General features: G+C 43.4%; 1 protein-coding gene across 4 annotated transcripts in view; it reads left to right on the top strand.

Annotated features, from left to right (window-relative positions):
• DENND4C (DENN domain containing 4C) overlaps positions 1-17,563 on the top strand; it is a 134,908-nt gene that overhangs the window by 69,416 nt on the left and 47,929 nt on the right. For all 4 annotated transcript variants that reach the window (XM_040417231.1, XM_040417230.1, XM_040417228.1 and 1 more), the window contains 10 exons: positions 136-194; positions 1,594-1,738; positions 2,061-2,236; positions 3,841-3,941; positions 4,627-4,842; positions 5,119-5,264; positions 11,316-11,351; positions 11,452-11,582; positions 12,956-13,088; positions 13,625-13,831. In XM_040417231.1, the coding sequence (XP_040273165.1) occupies positions 136-194; positions 1,594-1,738; positions 2,061-2,236; positions 3,841-3,941; positions 4,627-4,842; positions 5,119-5,264; positions 11,316-11,351; positions 11,452-11,582; positions 12,956-13,088; positions 13,625-13,831 (1,350 nt within the window). The remainder of the gene's footprint in view (positions 1-135; positions 195-1,593; positions 1,739-2,060; positions 2,237-3,840; positions 3,942-4,626; positions 4,843-5,118; positions 5,265-11,315; positions 11,352-11,451; positions 11,583-12,955; positions 13,089-13,624; positions 13,832-17,563) is intronic.

Raw genomic sequence — 17,563 nt, 5'->3', positions numbered from 1 at the left:
AGCAACATATTTACAATAACTGAAATGTCATAATTGGTGCACTGTGCTCAGATACTGGCTGAGGGTGAATGACTGAGATTTCTTTCTTTTATAGCTTGTCATCTCATTTTTTTTTCCCTTTCTTCCATTGCACAGCTATCTGCACATGATGCTCTGGTTCTCTCTCAGCCTCTGTCAACCCCTTTGCCTTTGAGGTAAGTATTGCTTAAATTGCTAGTTTTTTGGTACCAATGCTTCTACTGTGTGGTCTGTTAAAGAAATGTTTTCTTTCTGAAAGATTTTCCTTAAAATATTCTTATCGTGGTAGGTGACTCTTTAGAATACGCTGCAATATGTGTGTACATGAGTGATAGCACTATATCCCACAATTATACAATTTTTATCTGGCATTATTTAGCTGTTTTCTCCTATGCAGGCTATTCTCAGTTGTCTCTGTGCTTGTTGGTGGAGACTAGCTGCTGTCATGTCTACTCATAGACTACACATGGAGTCTGCTCCCTTACTCTCTCTCATTCACTCAGAACTGTATAGGACATTATAGAGAAACACTGAGCAGTATAGATGTGAGTAAAGCACTTGGAGAGAGTTATAAAACTGATATAAACTTATGTCTCACTCTTCTGTTCACTGCTCTTCCCCGTCCCCTCTCTATAGACTTCTATGGGATGATTTAATCAGTGAGCAGACAGTTTGTTTTGTTCTCTCAAGATAGATTTATCACAGAATTCAGAGAGAAAGTTTAGAGGGGGGAGAAAACTGCTGAAAAACTAGAAAAAGACATATGTCTGATAAGACATATTGCAAAGCTTCATATATTCCCCTGTACTATTAATTTATGCAAACTTGTATGAAACGACATTAACCATTTAAAGTGAAAAATAACACATGCAGAGTAAAATGTTGTATTGCTGCAAAACTCAGCAAGCAGTTATGTCTCTTAGTCTAAACACTGAGGGGGTCATTTATCCCTGCGCTACATAACGTCGACGAATCTACTGCCGCTTCTAAATCTAAAACAGGCGTAGGAAATAATGAATGAGAAATGCAAGTAAAACATTGTGTAAATTGAAAACACCATCCCAATAACGCATTCATTTTATGGTGTTTTTAAGTATGGCAGCACTGTAAACAATGGCTGTGATTTATATTTAGTGTATTGGTGTATGTATTGTTTGTAGCATTTAAAGGGGTTGTTCAAGACTGATTAGAACAAGAAGTTGCCAGGGTGATGGAAATGGTGCACAAAAAAAACCCTGACACTGTCCTGAGTGTCCTGGTTTCAGCACCACAGCTCCTGTACCCGCTGGGTGAGACATGTGATGTGCCATATACATGCATATAACCGCTGTCTAATCGGTGGCCTCCGTGTTGATGTGTGCAGGAAGGGCACGTGACCACTGAGTCTTAGTGCATGTGTACAGCACCTCACACATCTGTCCCAGCAGGACTGGAAGCCGCAGGGATGAGAGCCTTGGCCCTGGGACCAGGATGCTCTGACATTGTAAGTGTTGTTGATTTTAAATTTTTTATTTTTTACACTATGTTCAGCTCCCTGGCAATTATTTATTTTTTCCTTTTCTTTCACTTTTGTAGTGGTGCGAACTTCAGTACATTAGTGATGAGTTTGGGACCAGAAAACTGTGCAACGTTGCTGCTTTTTGTACTGTTAGAAAGCAAGATACTACTACACTCTCTTAGGCCAGCCGTTCTGACTGGAGTAGCTGAGGCCGTTGTAGCGGTAAGCAGTTTTCTTTTACTCTTTCTTCTGCCCATATTATGTGTTTTAAAACTATCCAGCAATCTTGTCAACCTGCTTTAGCCTGAAAGTATTTCCAGACCTGAGTGCAGGGGATTCTTATGTGTCACATGAATTATGGATTATGGAATTGTACTTGCCAGCTTCTTTCTGATCTGTTCTCAGTGGTTTCTGAACAGAATAATGCAAGATTATTGTTTTGTGTTTTTTTTTATTCTCTCCGCTAATTCTGGTCAGTCTTTTTAGTTCATAGAAATGTTCTATATAACATCGTTTGTAATTATGTTTTGCATTTTACTTGCAGATGATATTCCCTTTTCAGTGGCAATGCCCTTATGTTCCTCTGTGCCCATTATCTCTGGCAGGAGTGCTCAATGCCCCAATCCCTTTTATTGTCGGAGTAGATTCCCGATACTTTGATCTCTCTGACCCTCCACAGGATGTAGTCTGCATTGACTTGGACACAAGTATGATCTACATGTAAGTGCGTCATACATGCTAGTCCAATGAAAAGGAAACATTGTAAGATTTTTGGTGGAATATGTAATGTATTATAAAGTATGACTTGTTTCTCTTATAGCGTGTACTAATAGATCAGCGATCAGCAACCTCTGGCACTCCATCTCTTCAGAAACTACAACTCCCAGAATGCTTCAGTCACATCTGTAGCAGTTAAAAGAACAGCCAAACATGTTTGCTTGATCGGAGTTGTAGTTTCACAGCAGCTGGAGTGCAGAAGGTTGCTGATCCCTGTAATAGATCTTTGTACTAGATACATTGGAAGAAGGTAAGCAAATGAGCTCTGATGCTACCAGATGTAAGGCAGCTATCTGGTGGCATCAGAGGCAGAGCTTGTTAAGAGCTCATTTGCATACCTTCTTCCCAGAATTCCATGTATGCCCTATAAGCCTCCTCTCACTGATTAAGGCGCTCTCCGTAAGGAGAGAGAGTTCCTCCCAAGTACTAGATACTGTACCTTGAAAACCTTGTGAGTAAAGATATCTTTCCTGTTACATGGTAGGCTCTGCACTAGGCACATGCAGTAGTTGCCCATACACATTAGATATGGGCTTAGATTGATGGTTGAACAGCCATTAAAATATGGTTTCACAGACTCGGCATTGGCCAGCACAGGCATTCAGATTGGCAACACATGTTCAATGACACTAGACGGACTTTCTGGGAACCTGGGAGGATGGCTGGATCTGCCATCTCTTGTTTTACAGGCTGTAAATCAACTATAAACTTGCTGATAGATGATTAATGGTGCTTTTTGTCAGAATTCATATTAAAGGGGTTGTTCTCCTTTAGGCCTCTTTCACATGGGCGTCTTCTTTCTTAAGGACCTAGGTAAAAGACCTTTGATGACATCACTGCGCTCATCACATGATCCATCACCATGGATCCATCACCATCCCTATTTTACTAAGTATTGTGTATTAAGAATGCTATTATTTTCCCTTATAACCATGTTATAAGGGAAAATAATAATGATCGGGTCCCCATCCCGATCGTCTCCTAGCAACCATGCGTGAAAATCGCACCGCATCCGCAAGCAGCCCCATTCACTTCTATGGGGCCTGCGTTGCGTGAAAAACGCACAAAATAGAATATGCTGTGATTTTCACGCAACGCACAAGTGATGCGTGAAAATCATCGCTCATGTGCACAGCCCCATAGAAATGAATGGGTCCGGATTCAGTGCGGGTGCAATGTGTTCACCTCACGCATTGCACCCGAGCGGAAATCTCGCCCGCGTGAAAGGGGCCTTAGAGGACCTTCTGCCAGACCTGTGGAGGGAAGCATGCTTACCAGCTCTCTGACTCTGGGTTCTGGCTCCTTTAGTCCGCTGCCTTGCTCCGGTCCTTGCCTGTCAACATCCTATTTGAGCAGTTCACCTGGCCGCAGTGGTGGTGTGTCCTCTATACCTCATATGACCCAGTAACCTAGCACATGCTTCCATTTGCAGTTCCTGGAATTTGTGTGTTGTGGGGTGGGGATTCTGTTTCAGTAATGCCCCCCAAAGGTGAACACAATCCCTTTAAGTCCACATTATTTTGCTTAGCCCTGTGTTATTTTTGTAGGTCAGAGGATAAGAGAAACGTAAGCTGGAAACAGCTTCCAAAGAAACCAGTTAAGAACCTCCTCAGTACTTTGAAAAAGATCTATCCCCAACTATTGACAGGTAAATGGTTGTTTTCTTTCATTTTTTTTCTGTAATTTTAAGCAGGGTTGTTGTGTGCTGTGGTGGATGAATTGCACTTATCTTGGTTTTATGTTTAAGACTTCAGAACGTATGAGATCGTATCTTGTGCTCAAAGGATTATTCCTATCTCAGACTTATATGGCATATACTGAGGAGTCCGATATATGCAGATCCCACCTTTGGGACCTGCATCTGTTTAAAATAGGACCCCATTTGGCAGCTGCAGTGCAAGTTCTGAGCACAGAAGGGAGACCTGCATCTATCAGACTTTTACAGTATAAAGGATGCATTCATGCGACCGTGGTGTTTTGGGGTCCACAAAACACGGATATCGGCCCGTGTGCTTTCCACAATTTGCGGACCGCACATGGCCGCCACTATGCGGACTCATTCATATGGTCATGTGAATGAGCCCTAACCTGTGCACATGCTATTGAAGTTCCAGGTGGGATTACAACTTTAAGACTGTTTGTAAAGATACAAGAACAAAAAATCTTGAGCACAAACCTTTGCTCATCTTCCCTGAGTAGTAGTAAAATCAAGTGCAATACAGTATATGCTTCATGTTCCCAGCCCTAAACATTTGGTGGGGTGGAGGTGTAAGTAAAGCATGCATGATCTCGGGAGACTGTTTCTACTAAAAGGCTTGTTACTAATGTTCCAGTCCACCGACAAACTCAGGAGAGTGCAATAGAGATGACTCCTATCGAAGCAGACTTTTCCTGGCAAAAGAAAATGCGTGAGCTTGAAATAGAAATTCAAGAGGCATTTCTCCGCTTTATGGCATTAATACTGAAAGGCTACAGAACTTACCTGAAGCCCATCACAGAGGCACCATCAAAGAAGGCCACTGCTGTAGATTCACTTTTTGACCGCCAAGGTAAATAACAAAGCGCATACATGTTTCAATGGTATCGTCATGTATTCTTTTAAACATATGGATTCGTTTAATTATTTATTTGGACACATATGCATTCATCAATTTCTTTTTCTGTTGTAGACTGTGTGTGTGTATGTATGTATGTGTGTGTATATATATATATATATATATATATATATATATATATATATATATATATATATATATATAATTTATTTATGGAGACTTTGATTGTTATTAGTTGTTACTGCATACATTTTCTACCTACCATCACAGGTTTTCAGAAAAGCAGGGATCGTGCTTACATGAAGTTTTACACACAACTAATGAAAACGCAGATCTTCATCCGTTTCATTGAAGAGTGCAGCTTTGTCAGTGACAAAGACACCAGCCTGGCTTTTTTTGATGACTGCATTGAAAAGGTACAAAAATGTGGCATTGAGGTACACAGTACAAAGTAAAAATAATGCGCAGTATGTTCTATCATCATACTGTGGTGTCTCATATAAGGAGCAGTATAGATCAGCTCTTCCGTTAATCCAACAGCTCAAAAACCTATTGTTGGTTTGGCTAAGTCCAATAAAGAATACACTGCACACAACCATCAATCATGGAAGGGGGAGCACCTCTCTCGTGAGAAGGTTTTCTATAAGATTTTGGAGGGTCTATGGAAATTTATGCTCATTAATCCAGAAGAACATTTGTGAGGTTGGACAGTGATGTCTCACTAGAGGGCCTGGCTCGCAATCTCCGTTCTAGTTTATTCCAAAGGTGTTTGATGGAGTTGAGGTCACAGCTCTGTGTGTGCAAGTCAAGTTCCTCCACACCAGTCTCACCCAACCATGCCTTTATGAACCTTGCTTTGGACACTGGGGCACAGTTATGCTGAAACAGAAAAGGGCCTACCCCAAACTGTACCCACCAAGTTGGAAGCAAACAATTGTCCAAAACGTTTTGGTATGCAGAAGCGAAGCATTAAAGGGATTGTCTCACTTCAGCAATTGGCATTCATCATGTAGCAAGGTTAATACAAGGCACTTAACTAATGTATTGCGATTGTTCATATTGCTTCATTTCCTGGCTGGATTAACCACATGATACACTGCTCATTTCCATGGTTACAACCACTCTGCCATCCAGCAACAGTGATCATGCTTGCATACTATAGGAAAAACCGCCGACCTCTCTGGTGGACGGGACCGTGAAAGCGCACATAGGCTAGTGCTTTTTCCTGTAGTGTGCAAGCATGGCCACCATTGGAGTTTAAAGAACCAGAGTTTAAGACAAGGAGCAAGAAACTAAGGTTTGCTAGATTTTCCTCGTGTGTTGTTGCCTTGATTCTAGCTAGTCCTCCAACTACAGCAGACAGGGTCTAATTCTAACTCATATTTAATGTTTTCCTACTTTACTGTTCATCCCCATTTAAACATGTGCTCTATGGACAATGCCACTAAGTGTGTGTCCTGTGCAATGTATGCGTGCCTTGAAGAGCCTTTCAAGGGTGAATACATTTTAGGGCTGCAGCTAACTATTATTTGAATAATCGATTAGTTGTCGATAATTTCATCGATTAATCGGGGGAAAAAAACACCTAAATGGAAAAAAAAAGGGGTTTATATGATTTTACTTGAAAAAATATGTTCGAACGCCATATTAAAGCAAATTGTGGATGGTACTGTTATGGGGGATCTGTGGATGACGCACTGTTATGGGGGATCTGTGGATGACGCACTGTTATGGGGGATCTGTGGATGACGCACTGTTATGGGGGGATCTGTGAATGACGCACTGTTATGGGGGATCTGTGGATGACGCACTGTTATGGGGGGGATCTGTGGATGATGCACTGTTATGGGGGGGATCTGTGGATGACGCACTGTTATGGGGGATCTGTGGATGACGCACTGTTATGGGGGATCTGTGGATGACGCACTGTTATGGGGGATCTGTGGATGACGCACTGTTATGGGGGATCTGTGGATGACGCACTGTTATGGGGGATCTGTGGATGACGCACTGTTATGGGGGATCTGTGGATGACGCACTGTTATGGGGGATCTGTGGATGACGCACTGTTATGGGGGATCTGTGGATGACGCACTGTTATGGGGGGATCTGTGGATGACGCACTGTTATGGGGGATCTGTGGATGACGCACTGTTATGGGGGATCTGTGGATGACGCACTGTTATGGGGGGATCTGTGGATGACGCACTGTTATGGGGGGGATCTGTGGATGACGCACTGTTATGGGGGGATCTGTGGATGACGCACTGTTATGGGGGAATCTGTGGATGACGCACTGTTATGGGGGGATCTGTGGATGACGCACTGTTATGGGGGGGATCTGTGGATGACGCACTGTTATGGGGGGGGATCTGTGGATGACGCACTGTTATGGGGGGATCTGTGGATGACGCACTGTTATGGGGGGGATCTGTGGATGACGCACTGTTATGGGGGGATCTGTGGATGACGCACTGTTATGGGGGGGATCTGTGGATGAGACACTGTTTAGGGGGGGGGGATCTGTGGATGAGACACTGTTTAGGGGGGGGGGATCTGTGGATGAGACACTGTTATGTGGGGGGATCTGTGGATGACACACTTATGTGGGGGGATCTGTGGATGACACACTTATGTGGGGGGGATCTGTGGATGACGCACTGTTATGTGGGGGGGATCTGTGGATGACACACTGTTATGTGGGGGGGATCTGTGGATGACACACTGTTATGGGGGGGCGGGGGGGGGGGGGATCTGTGGATGACACTATATAGCATCTTATGCTATATGTGTCATCCACAGATCTCCCCCATAACAGTGCCATCCACAGATCCCCCTCCCCATAGCCCCGGCCCCGCCGCTCACAGCAGTAGACTATTCCTTAACTGGCAGTAACTTTTACTTCAACTTTAAATCAGCGCATCTTTATTACCTTACAATGAAGCTCCGGTAACAGGCAGAGCGGGCGGCGGCGTTACGTCACTCACTCACTCACGTGATGTGCCTGCTCCGCCCACTTTATGAATGAAGCAGGCGCGTCAATAGTTAGTAGCTTAACTTTCTCTACATGATGCTATTTGCTGAAGTGATACAACCCCTTTAATATTCCCTTCACAGGAACTAACTGGCCTGGCCAACCCCTGAAAAACAACCCCATAGCATTATCTCTCCTACAAACGTTACATTCGGCACAATGCTCCCAACACACAGTTTTCATGCTGTTATTGAGTCCGCAGAGCGTTGGTGACTTTTATGCACTATGTTCCTCGGAACTCTGCAATCCCATTCTATAACTTTACATGGTCTGCCACTTCTTGGCTGAGTTACTGTGGTTTCCAAAAGCTTCCACTTTGTGTTAATACCACTCACAGTTGATTGTGGAATATCTAGGAAGGAAGAAAGTTCATGGACTGACCTTTTACATTGACATCCTATTACAGGACCACTATTGAATTCAATGAGCTTGAGCTCTTTAGAACAACCCTTTCTTTCACAAACATTAGTAAAGGCAGACTGCATGGCTAGGAGCTTGATTTTGTACACCTGTGGCAATGTGAATCAATGAAGCATCTGAATTCAATGATTAAAGGGGTAATCCGTTTGTTTGTAACTGATGACCTATCCTCTGGATAGGTCCTTAGCATCTGATTGGTAGGGTCTGACACTCTGGACCCTGCTGATCAGCTATTGTGAGCACCATGGCCTTTTTGCTGATTACCCTAGTGATGTTACGACCATTGCTCACATGGCCTAGGCACAGCTCAACCCAATTCTGAATGGGGCTGAGCTGAACCTAGGCCAGACCATGTGACCAATGGTCATGACGTCACTGGCCTAGGGTAATTAGCAAGAAGGCCACAGAGCTCACAGTAGCTCCTTCTCAAGCAGCCGATCAAATACTGATGACCTATCCAGTTACAAACAAATGTATATCCCCTTTAAGAGGTGTGTCCCAATCCTTTTTTCCATATAGCTTATCTGCTGTATTATTCATTACATTTCATAGATACCATATACGTATGCATCTCTTCATGTAGAGCTCTATGGATATTTTGGAATACCCTTTTTAACACTATGCATATTAGAAATTTATAGTCATTGGTGTAACTTGTATTTCATTCATGTAACCCCATTTCTACCCCGGGCCAGTTTTCGCCCCCTCCTGCCCAGGACATTTTTTGCAAATCTGACGTGTCATTTTATGTGGTAATAACTTTGGAACGCTTTTACTTATCCGGGCCATTCTGAGACTTTTTTCTTGTCACATATTGTACTTCAGGACAGTGGTAAATTTGAGTAAATATATTAAAAAAAAAATCCAAAATGTACCAATTTTTTTAAAAATTCACAATTTTCTCAATTTCAATTTGATTTTAAAGGGCTTCTGTCAGCCCACTTAGGCTACTTTCACACGAGCGTTCGGAGCGGATCTGTCTGACGTTTCATCAGACGGATCCGCTCCGATAATGCAGACGTTTGCATCCGTTCAGAACGGATCCGTCTGCATTATTACTTAGAAAATTTTCTAAGTCAGAAAGTAGCCTGAGCGGATCCGTTCAGACTTTATATTGAAAGTCAATGGGGAACGGATCCGCTTGAAGATTGAGCCATATGGTGTCATCTTCAAGCGGATCCGTCCCCATTGACTTCCATTATAAGTCTGGACGGATCCGCTCGCCTCCGCACGGCCAGGCGGACACCCGAACGCTGCAAGCAGCGTTCAGGTGTCCGCTCGCTGAGCGGAGGCTGAACGCTGGCAGGCGGATGCATTCTCAGTGGATCCGCCTCCACTGAGAATGCATTAGGGCCAGACGGATGCGTTCGGGGCCGCTCGTGAGCCCCTTCAAATGGGGCGCACGAGCGGACACCCGAACGCTCGTGTGAAAGTAGCCTAAACCGTTTTTTTTTGTTTACTAATGATCCCTATACTGCGAGCTCTGCATACATAAGTTAAATAATCATTTTGGTTCAGTAGAATTTGATAAAAAGCTATTTTTAAAATATGCAGATTATCTTGCTACCAGCAAGTAGGGCGGCTACTTGCTGGTAGCAGCCGCATCCTCCGATCCTAATGACGCCCCCTCCGCATTGTGATTGACAGGGCCAGGGAACGGAATCGTTCTCTTCTGGCCCTGCCTGTTAGCATTCAAAATCTGGCGCCTGCGCCGCGGCCGTACCTATCTTCAATCTGCGCAGGCGCACTGAGAGGCGGCCACTCGCTCGGCCGCTCCATCCTCAATGCGCCTGCGCCGATGACGTCACATCTACACATTGAGGAGCGAGCGGCCGCCTGTCAGTGCACCTGCGCAGATTGAAGATAGGTACGGCCGCGGCGCAGGCGCCAGATTTTGAATGCTAACAGGCAGGGCCAGCAGAGAACGATTCCGTTCCCTGGCCCTGTCAATCACAATGCGGAGGGGGCGTCATTAGGATCGGAGGATGCGGCTGCTACCAGCAAGTAGCCGCCCTACTTGCTGGTAGCAAGGTAATTTGCATATTTTAAAAATAGCTTTTTATCAAATTCTACTGAACCAAAATGATTATTTAACTTGTGTATGCAGAGCTCGCAGTATAGGGATTATTGGTAAACAAAAAAAAAAAAAACGGTTTAGTGGGCTGACAGAAGCCCTTTAAAACAGAAAGTGATCCCTCATAAAATATTTGTTACTTATTGTTCCCCATAAGTCTACTTCATGTTGGCGTCATTTTGTGAATGTCATTTTTGTTTTTAGGACGTTAGAAAGCTTAGAATTGTAGGAGCAATTCATTTTTAAAGAAAATTTCCAAAACCCACTTTTTAAGGACCAGTTCAGGTCTGAATTCACTTTGTGGGGCTTACATAGTGGAAACCCCCCATAAATGACTACATTTTAAAAACTACATCCCTCAAGTTATTCAAAACTGATTTTACAAACTTTGTTAACCCTTCAGGTATTCCACAAGAATTAAAGTGACGTCCGATCAATACGACGTAATAAGAAGTCACCTGCCGCTATAATGTACTGTTGCGTCATTGGTCAGGACTGGGTTAAATCTCTGTTCATTCTGAGCTTTGAAGTCAATGACGTGGCCCTATCAGTGATTGACAGCTTTCCCTCTATGACTACATATCAATATCTCTTTCTGCTGTATAACATGCCAGCAAATTGTGACATTTTCATTGCGACAGGTTCACTTTGAATAACTTGATTGTTTGTTTGTTTTTTTTTGACCCAGTGGTTAGAGTTTTCTAGATCTGAGAGCATCTTAATAGGTTCTTACATAGAAAATGTCAAATACAAATCCTTTCTTGCCTGTCTTACATAGCTGCCATCACAGTTATGCTGGTTGTTTTAGAAATAGTAATGTCTTGTTAAACAATGCATGTTTTACAGCTGGATATTTTGTAGTTGTTGAACTTTGACATTAATGATGGCAAATAAATTGACTTTTGTCACATTAACACACATGACTTAATTTGTTTTTAGCTGTTTCCTGACAAAGGCAATGAAAAGGGGGACAAGGTATGTGTCACTATCCTAGCATGAATTTCAGTAAGTGCCTCATTTTTCTTTGTGTTCATCCATTTTATACTGTAAATTGGCATAATTATCTGTCTCACAGGTAGACCAGGAATTCCCTGAAGATACCCGCTTGATAGAGCTGGATGAGTCGCAGAAAAGTGAACACACCGTGTTTATAATGCCACCTGAGCCTCTGCCAGAGGATGGGCCTGATCCAGGTCCAAAATATAGGTAAAGCATTTTCTTGTCGACAGTCACGAGCCTCAGCTTTCTGCTGCTTACATGTTGCCATTTCCCATCCGGCAATTTTAACTGCTGGGTTGTCAATATCATCAATAGGGATCTGACGCCCAGCAATCCTGCCGATCAGCTGTTTGAAGGGGCCTTGGCTCTGGCGCAGTGCTGCGGCTCTTTCTTGTCCTTTAAAGGGTTTCTACCACCAGATTTTCACCTATTTAGCTGTCTGACACTAGCGATCTGCTAGTGTCTGCTGTACCTAACTATGTTCATGTATTACCTTTGCCTGGAGCGGTTAGGCTTAAAAACATAGTTTTATTGATATGCAAATGAGCCTCTAGGTGCTATGGGGGCGTCTTTTCAGCACCTAGAGGCTCCGTCTACTCACTATTTCTGCCGCCTTTGTTTTTAAGCTTAACCGCTCCAGACAAAGGTAATACATGAACATGGTTAGGTACAGCAGACACTAGCAGATCGCTAGTGTCAGACAGCTAAATAGGTGAAAATTAGGTGGTAGAAACCCTTTAAATTGATTACATGGCCTTTCTGCAGTTCAGTCCCATCACATGAATGGAACTGAGCTGCAGTACCAAGCACAGCTGCTATACAGTGTACAGCACTATGTTTGTGCCAGAGCCCTTCAAACAGCTGAATGGCAGGGGTTTTGCACTGATCAGATATGGATGACCCCTCCCAAGGACAACAACAGAGTCCTGGACAGCAGTTTTAACTACGTGCAGACCGCCGATTCACTATAAATGTTTGGTTGGTCCGCATTTAACTCCGGAAAGATGTTCCTGACCGTCGTTGCATGGAGATTGTGCAACTGCGGGAGCAGGGAGCTCACTGTTGGTGACACCTTGGCTCCCGATAAAGAAGGAAGGGACTTTTTTTTTTTTTTCCCTCTGCCTTCTCCAGCCTGCAAGAGTTCACCGGATTCAGCCTAACTGGATACTGCCATTCTCCTCTGGACCCTATTGGCTATTATGAGATCTGGGCGATTTCTGCCATGAGTGCTGGGTTTTGGCTGGACAAAGACTCTTGCTTCCAACTTTTTTTGTCCGACTTAAAGCCAGAATTTTTCTGGAACAGCCGGGATCCCATCATAGTCAATAGAGTCCAATGGTTAATGGCAGTATCTGGCAAAGCCTGTTCCGGTGAACTCAGACAGGCTATTCACCGCCGTAACAGCCAGCTGGATCTGTTCGATGCAAGTGTGAACCTACCCTTAGCTGGATACTTTTCTTCTTTTTTCAGTTTTCATGTATGCTGTAATAGACATTGGTGTGGTTATATCATTTGTATTAAATTAATGACACTTTCTAATATATGTGAAGAAATGTTAATTTATACTTGCTGTCATTTAGCTACAAAAGCTTTCCAAGGCTTGATTATGCCCTTTTTGATCGGACACGTGAGCAGTATCTCACATTCAATGGAAATCCAAAAGCCAATCGAGTATCAAGCAGCCCTACCTTTATTGCTAAAAGGACCAAGCAGGTAAGTTCCCTCAGAATGTATAAAGTACATGTCTTTTCTGTATTTCTTGACACCTTGCTCATTTTTCAGCTTTCCTCTTGTCACTCTACATTTATTGAAGTGTCCCTGGGGTTGTTCATGAAACTAGTTTCTTAATTACTTTTAAAGGGGTATTCTGTTTATATAAAGTTATCTCATATACACAGAGTAGGGGATAGCTATTAGATTGGTGGAGTCCAACCCCCTTCCCCCACGAACCTAACTGGGACCTTGTACCCCATGGAGGCTCCCTAAAATGAACGGAGTAACCAGTCAGTCATGCATGTGGCTGCTCCATTCATTTCTATGAGAGTTGCAGAGACAGCCGAGCGCTGTGCTCCATTCATTTTGGGTGTGCCTCCACAGGATATGGGGTCCCCATTCTTGTTTGGTCCCGCGTTGATCTAATATTCCCTATCCTGTGGTTATCGGATAACTTTACATAACCGGAATACCCCTTCAAGGGAGATATAAGTTCCATTCTAATGTAGAATTTGTTTTCTATATTTATATTATAGGAGATTAAATCTGCACATAAAGTGGCCAGGAAATACAGCACCAATGCCAGCAACTGGCCCAAATGCTTATTCAGCCATTGTTTTAGTCTGTGGTTCGTCTGTCTGCCAATTTATGTCAAGGTTTCTCATTCAAAGTCTCGAGCACTCCAGAAGTCTTATGAGGCGTTAGTAAAAATGAGAAAGACTGAGGTGGATCCACTGGATGAGGTGATTACATATAAAATGCTCATTTTAAATGAAATGTTACCCTGTGAGATTAATGAATCTTCCAGTGTTTAAAATGACTTAACAACTATTTTTTTGTTGAATTAGTAAGTTGCAGGACCCTCTTCATATGAATTGTATAACTTAAAAAAATATGTTTTTGGGGCAACAGTGTGAAAAAACAATACAATGCTGCCACTGTTTTTAGGGTTTTGATTTTATGTTTTTCGTTATCACTGTGCAGTGATAATGACATTTAAGTTTTTAGTAATAGATTAAAAGGGTCTCGATGTAATGGTTACCTTCAGAAAGTGGATTTGCATTAGTGATGGAGATCTTGGCCAAGATCAATGTACTTATCTGTTGAAACTGAAGTAGATTATTGGCATGTTTTATGTTCGTTTGATCCTTGGTGTTTGGGTAGGTGATAAATGAAGGGGCCCATATGTCTCTTTGCGGAGGAGAATGGAGATGGGTACTAAAATTGGAGAGTATTGATGGATAACCCAAGGGAACAAATTATGCATGAAGTGTTTGTGATGAGGAACGTTGGTCCAATCAGAAATTGCTGTAAATGTAAATCAATCAATGGCTATGTATAATAATGTTGTAATCGGTGTGTAAAACATTGAAGTCTATGTACTGCGGCATACTGAAGAAGACTTTAAGGGTATAAAAGACTGTGTTTGGGGACTTAAACCGAGCACTACCTTTTGCCACTACTGCTACACGCTTCCATCTACCTCTTATGCCATAATCTGCCTGACTTTTATATTTATTTCAACGCTGTCTTGCTGCTCTTGTCTCTAAATCAACAAAAGAATCTTCTCAAGAAGAAGTTACCTCAAGAACTGTTGTGCTGCTGTGTCCAGTGTGCAGCACAGACATTGATGGCTTATCCTAAGGCTAGGTCATCAATATTTGGTTGTGTGGGTCCAACACCTGGCACCTCCACTACTCAACCGTGGCTCCAAAAACTATACAGTATATGGAATGTAAGCTCTGTACATGTCATTTTTGGTGTGCTGCAGTTGAGTTGAATTGTTGCTGAGCTGCAGTACCCTAGCACTGCCATTTCACAGTGTACAGAGCTGGGCATAATAATGAAGGTGTTTTATACACCCTGTGTAGTAAAAATAATTGTGACCTACGCTGTGCCACAGACAACGAGAGTGACGGAGTGTAGTAGGCCAAAACACTTTCCCACTGGATGTCTGTTAGGGGCCCAACATCAGTTTCCCATTTATCTTTCAGTCCATGTAACGGGTCCCCAACACACTTTGGCAAGAGATCACCATAAGTAAAGGAGATCAATGATTTAGAGATAAGGGCCATAACTATCCTACCCCAGTACCAGAGATAAGTAAACATGTCGTGCGCCCCTGAGAATGAATAGCATGCCGCAATTGAAGGTACTGATAGAACACAGAGTGTTGTAGTCCAAATTCAGTCTGCAGAGTCTGAAAGGTTTTAAGCGTGTCAGTCTCAATTAACTGGTGAATGTATTTTTCCCAGGCCTCAAAACCTTCCAGCACTTGGTACAACCCTGAACACCCAATAAATCCTTACATTTCCACCAAACTGTATGTAGGAGAGAGAAAGTGGGCAAGGATGGTGTGATTAGTTTAAATCTATGAGCTTCCAGAGACCCCACCAAATCGGTCGTACTTAAATGGTGTTGTAAGATTTTCTGCCTAGAGTCCCGATTTGCTGGTATGCCCCATCCCTGTAGATGTTGCAATTGTGAAGCTAAATAATACGCCCAGGGATGAGGCAGTGCCACCCCTCCTTTCTCCTTATCTAATTGGAATTTCTCAAGTTTAATTCTAGGGGTTCCCTTACTCCAGAGAAGGTCCCTAAATGTACAGTCTATCTGCTTAAAAAGATATAGAGGAAGCCATAAAGGAGCATTATACAGAATGTAGAGTATTTGCGGAATCCAAATCATTTTAATCAGGTTAGCACGACCCATCACTGATAATGGGAGCTTGTTCCAAGCTTCCATTTTAATTTTCAGTCTGTCTAATAGAGGCATCTATTCATCTAATCACATTCGTAGGGAGTGCTATACTTGCATCTTCAGAATGTAGCATCATCAGTGCTGATTTTCCCCAATTTATGTAAGCCCTGAGTATTTACCAAACTGTTCAATAATAATCATAATACTAGGGAAGGAGTGAGGAAGATTATCCACTAACAACAAAAGATCGTCAGCGTATAATGACACTCTCTCTCCTCATGTGCCCAGTATTGAAATCCTGTCAGTCTCCCCAGAAGATCGAAAAATGGCAGCCAAGGGTTCAGTCACCAAAGAGCAGTGGCGAGAGAAGGCAGCCCTGACGTGTTCCTCTTCCCAGTGCAAATGAGGGCGATAAGGCATTATTTACGAGAATTCTTGCCCTAGGGGCAACATACAATAACTTTACTCACTGAGAAAAAAGGGAACCAAACCCCAAGTTCTCCAGGACCGCCCATAGGTATTCCCACTCCACGCTATCGAATGCCTTAGCCGCGTGAAGCGACAAAATAGCCTTACCCCTTGGACCACCCGGGACCGCCTGGAGATTAAGATATAACCTACGCAGATTTACTGCAGTAGATTTAGATGGCCTAAAGCCTGATTGATCAGGGTGAATCACAGACCCTATCACTGTACCCAATCTATCCGCCAGAACCCTAGCAAGGATCTTCATTAGGGATGAGCGATTCTACTTCGGATGGTACATCCGAAGTCGATTCGCATAAAACTTTTTTTTGCTCCGTACAGTATTAGACTGTATTGGCTCTGATGAGCCGAAGTTAAATACGACTTGGAACCGAACCCGAGTTCCGGAAATGTTTTTTTACAGTCTAAATCTATTTCTGAAGTTACTATGCGAAGTCTCGCAAGACTTCACGCAGTAATAACTTCGGCTCATCGGAGCCAATACATTCTAATACTGTACGGAGCGCTCTCTCCGTACAGTATTGAAACAAAGTTTTGTGCGAATCGACTTCAGATGTTTCATCCGAAGTCGATTCGCTCATCCCTAATCTTGATGTCACTTGTGAGGAGAGAGATCGCCCTATAGGAGTCAGGAAGCTCCAGGTCCTTCTCCTGCTTAGGTAAGACCACAACTGTGGCATTGTAAAACGAGGAAGGGAGAGATCCTTGCGAATATGCATCCTTGAAAACATCCAGTAGGTAGGGAAGGAGGTCCTCCCCAAAAGTTTTCTATACCTCAGCAGGAAGACCATCAGGTCCCGGGGCCTATTCATTCGTCACAGATCTCACAGCAGCCTATAACTCCTCTATGGTAATGGGAGCATGAAGCCGATCCCTCTCCTTAGAGGACAGAACAGGGAGGGCAATGCCTGTCAGATAGGTGCATGCTATCTTAGACTGGTACAATGGAGGACATTAGCAAGGGTAGGTTCCTGTTCAATCGGCTCCTCAGCAGAACATGGCCGTTCAGGAGTAGTAGTAATAGGCCGAGGCCCAGAGGGTGTAAAGTCCGCAGTGCACAAAGCAGGCATAGATGTTACCTCATCAGTCTGAAGACTATCAGTAGGCTCATCATCAGTGGTCGCATTAGGCGATGGAACTTGAGCAAAGCACTCAAGTCTGGCCGCGACTGCCTTCTGTCTATTTATCAGAGGCTCTTCCCGCACTCCGACTTCGGCGCCATCTTGGATTTCCGCGCCACTCCCTCCTTCTCCTGTTTTGCAACGGTTCCTACCCTTGACCATCGTCAA

This window comes from Bufo bufo, chromosome 2, assembly GCF_905171765.1.
Source record: "Bufo bufo chromosome 2, aBufBuf1.1, whole genome shotgun sequence".
Lineage (NCBI taxonomy): Eukaryota > Metazoa > Chordata > Amphibia > Anura > Bufonidae > Bufo > Bufo bufo.
Note: the sequence above shows the minus strand (reverse complement) of the source record. Positions and strands in the feature narration are given on the sequence as shown.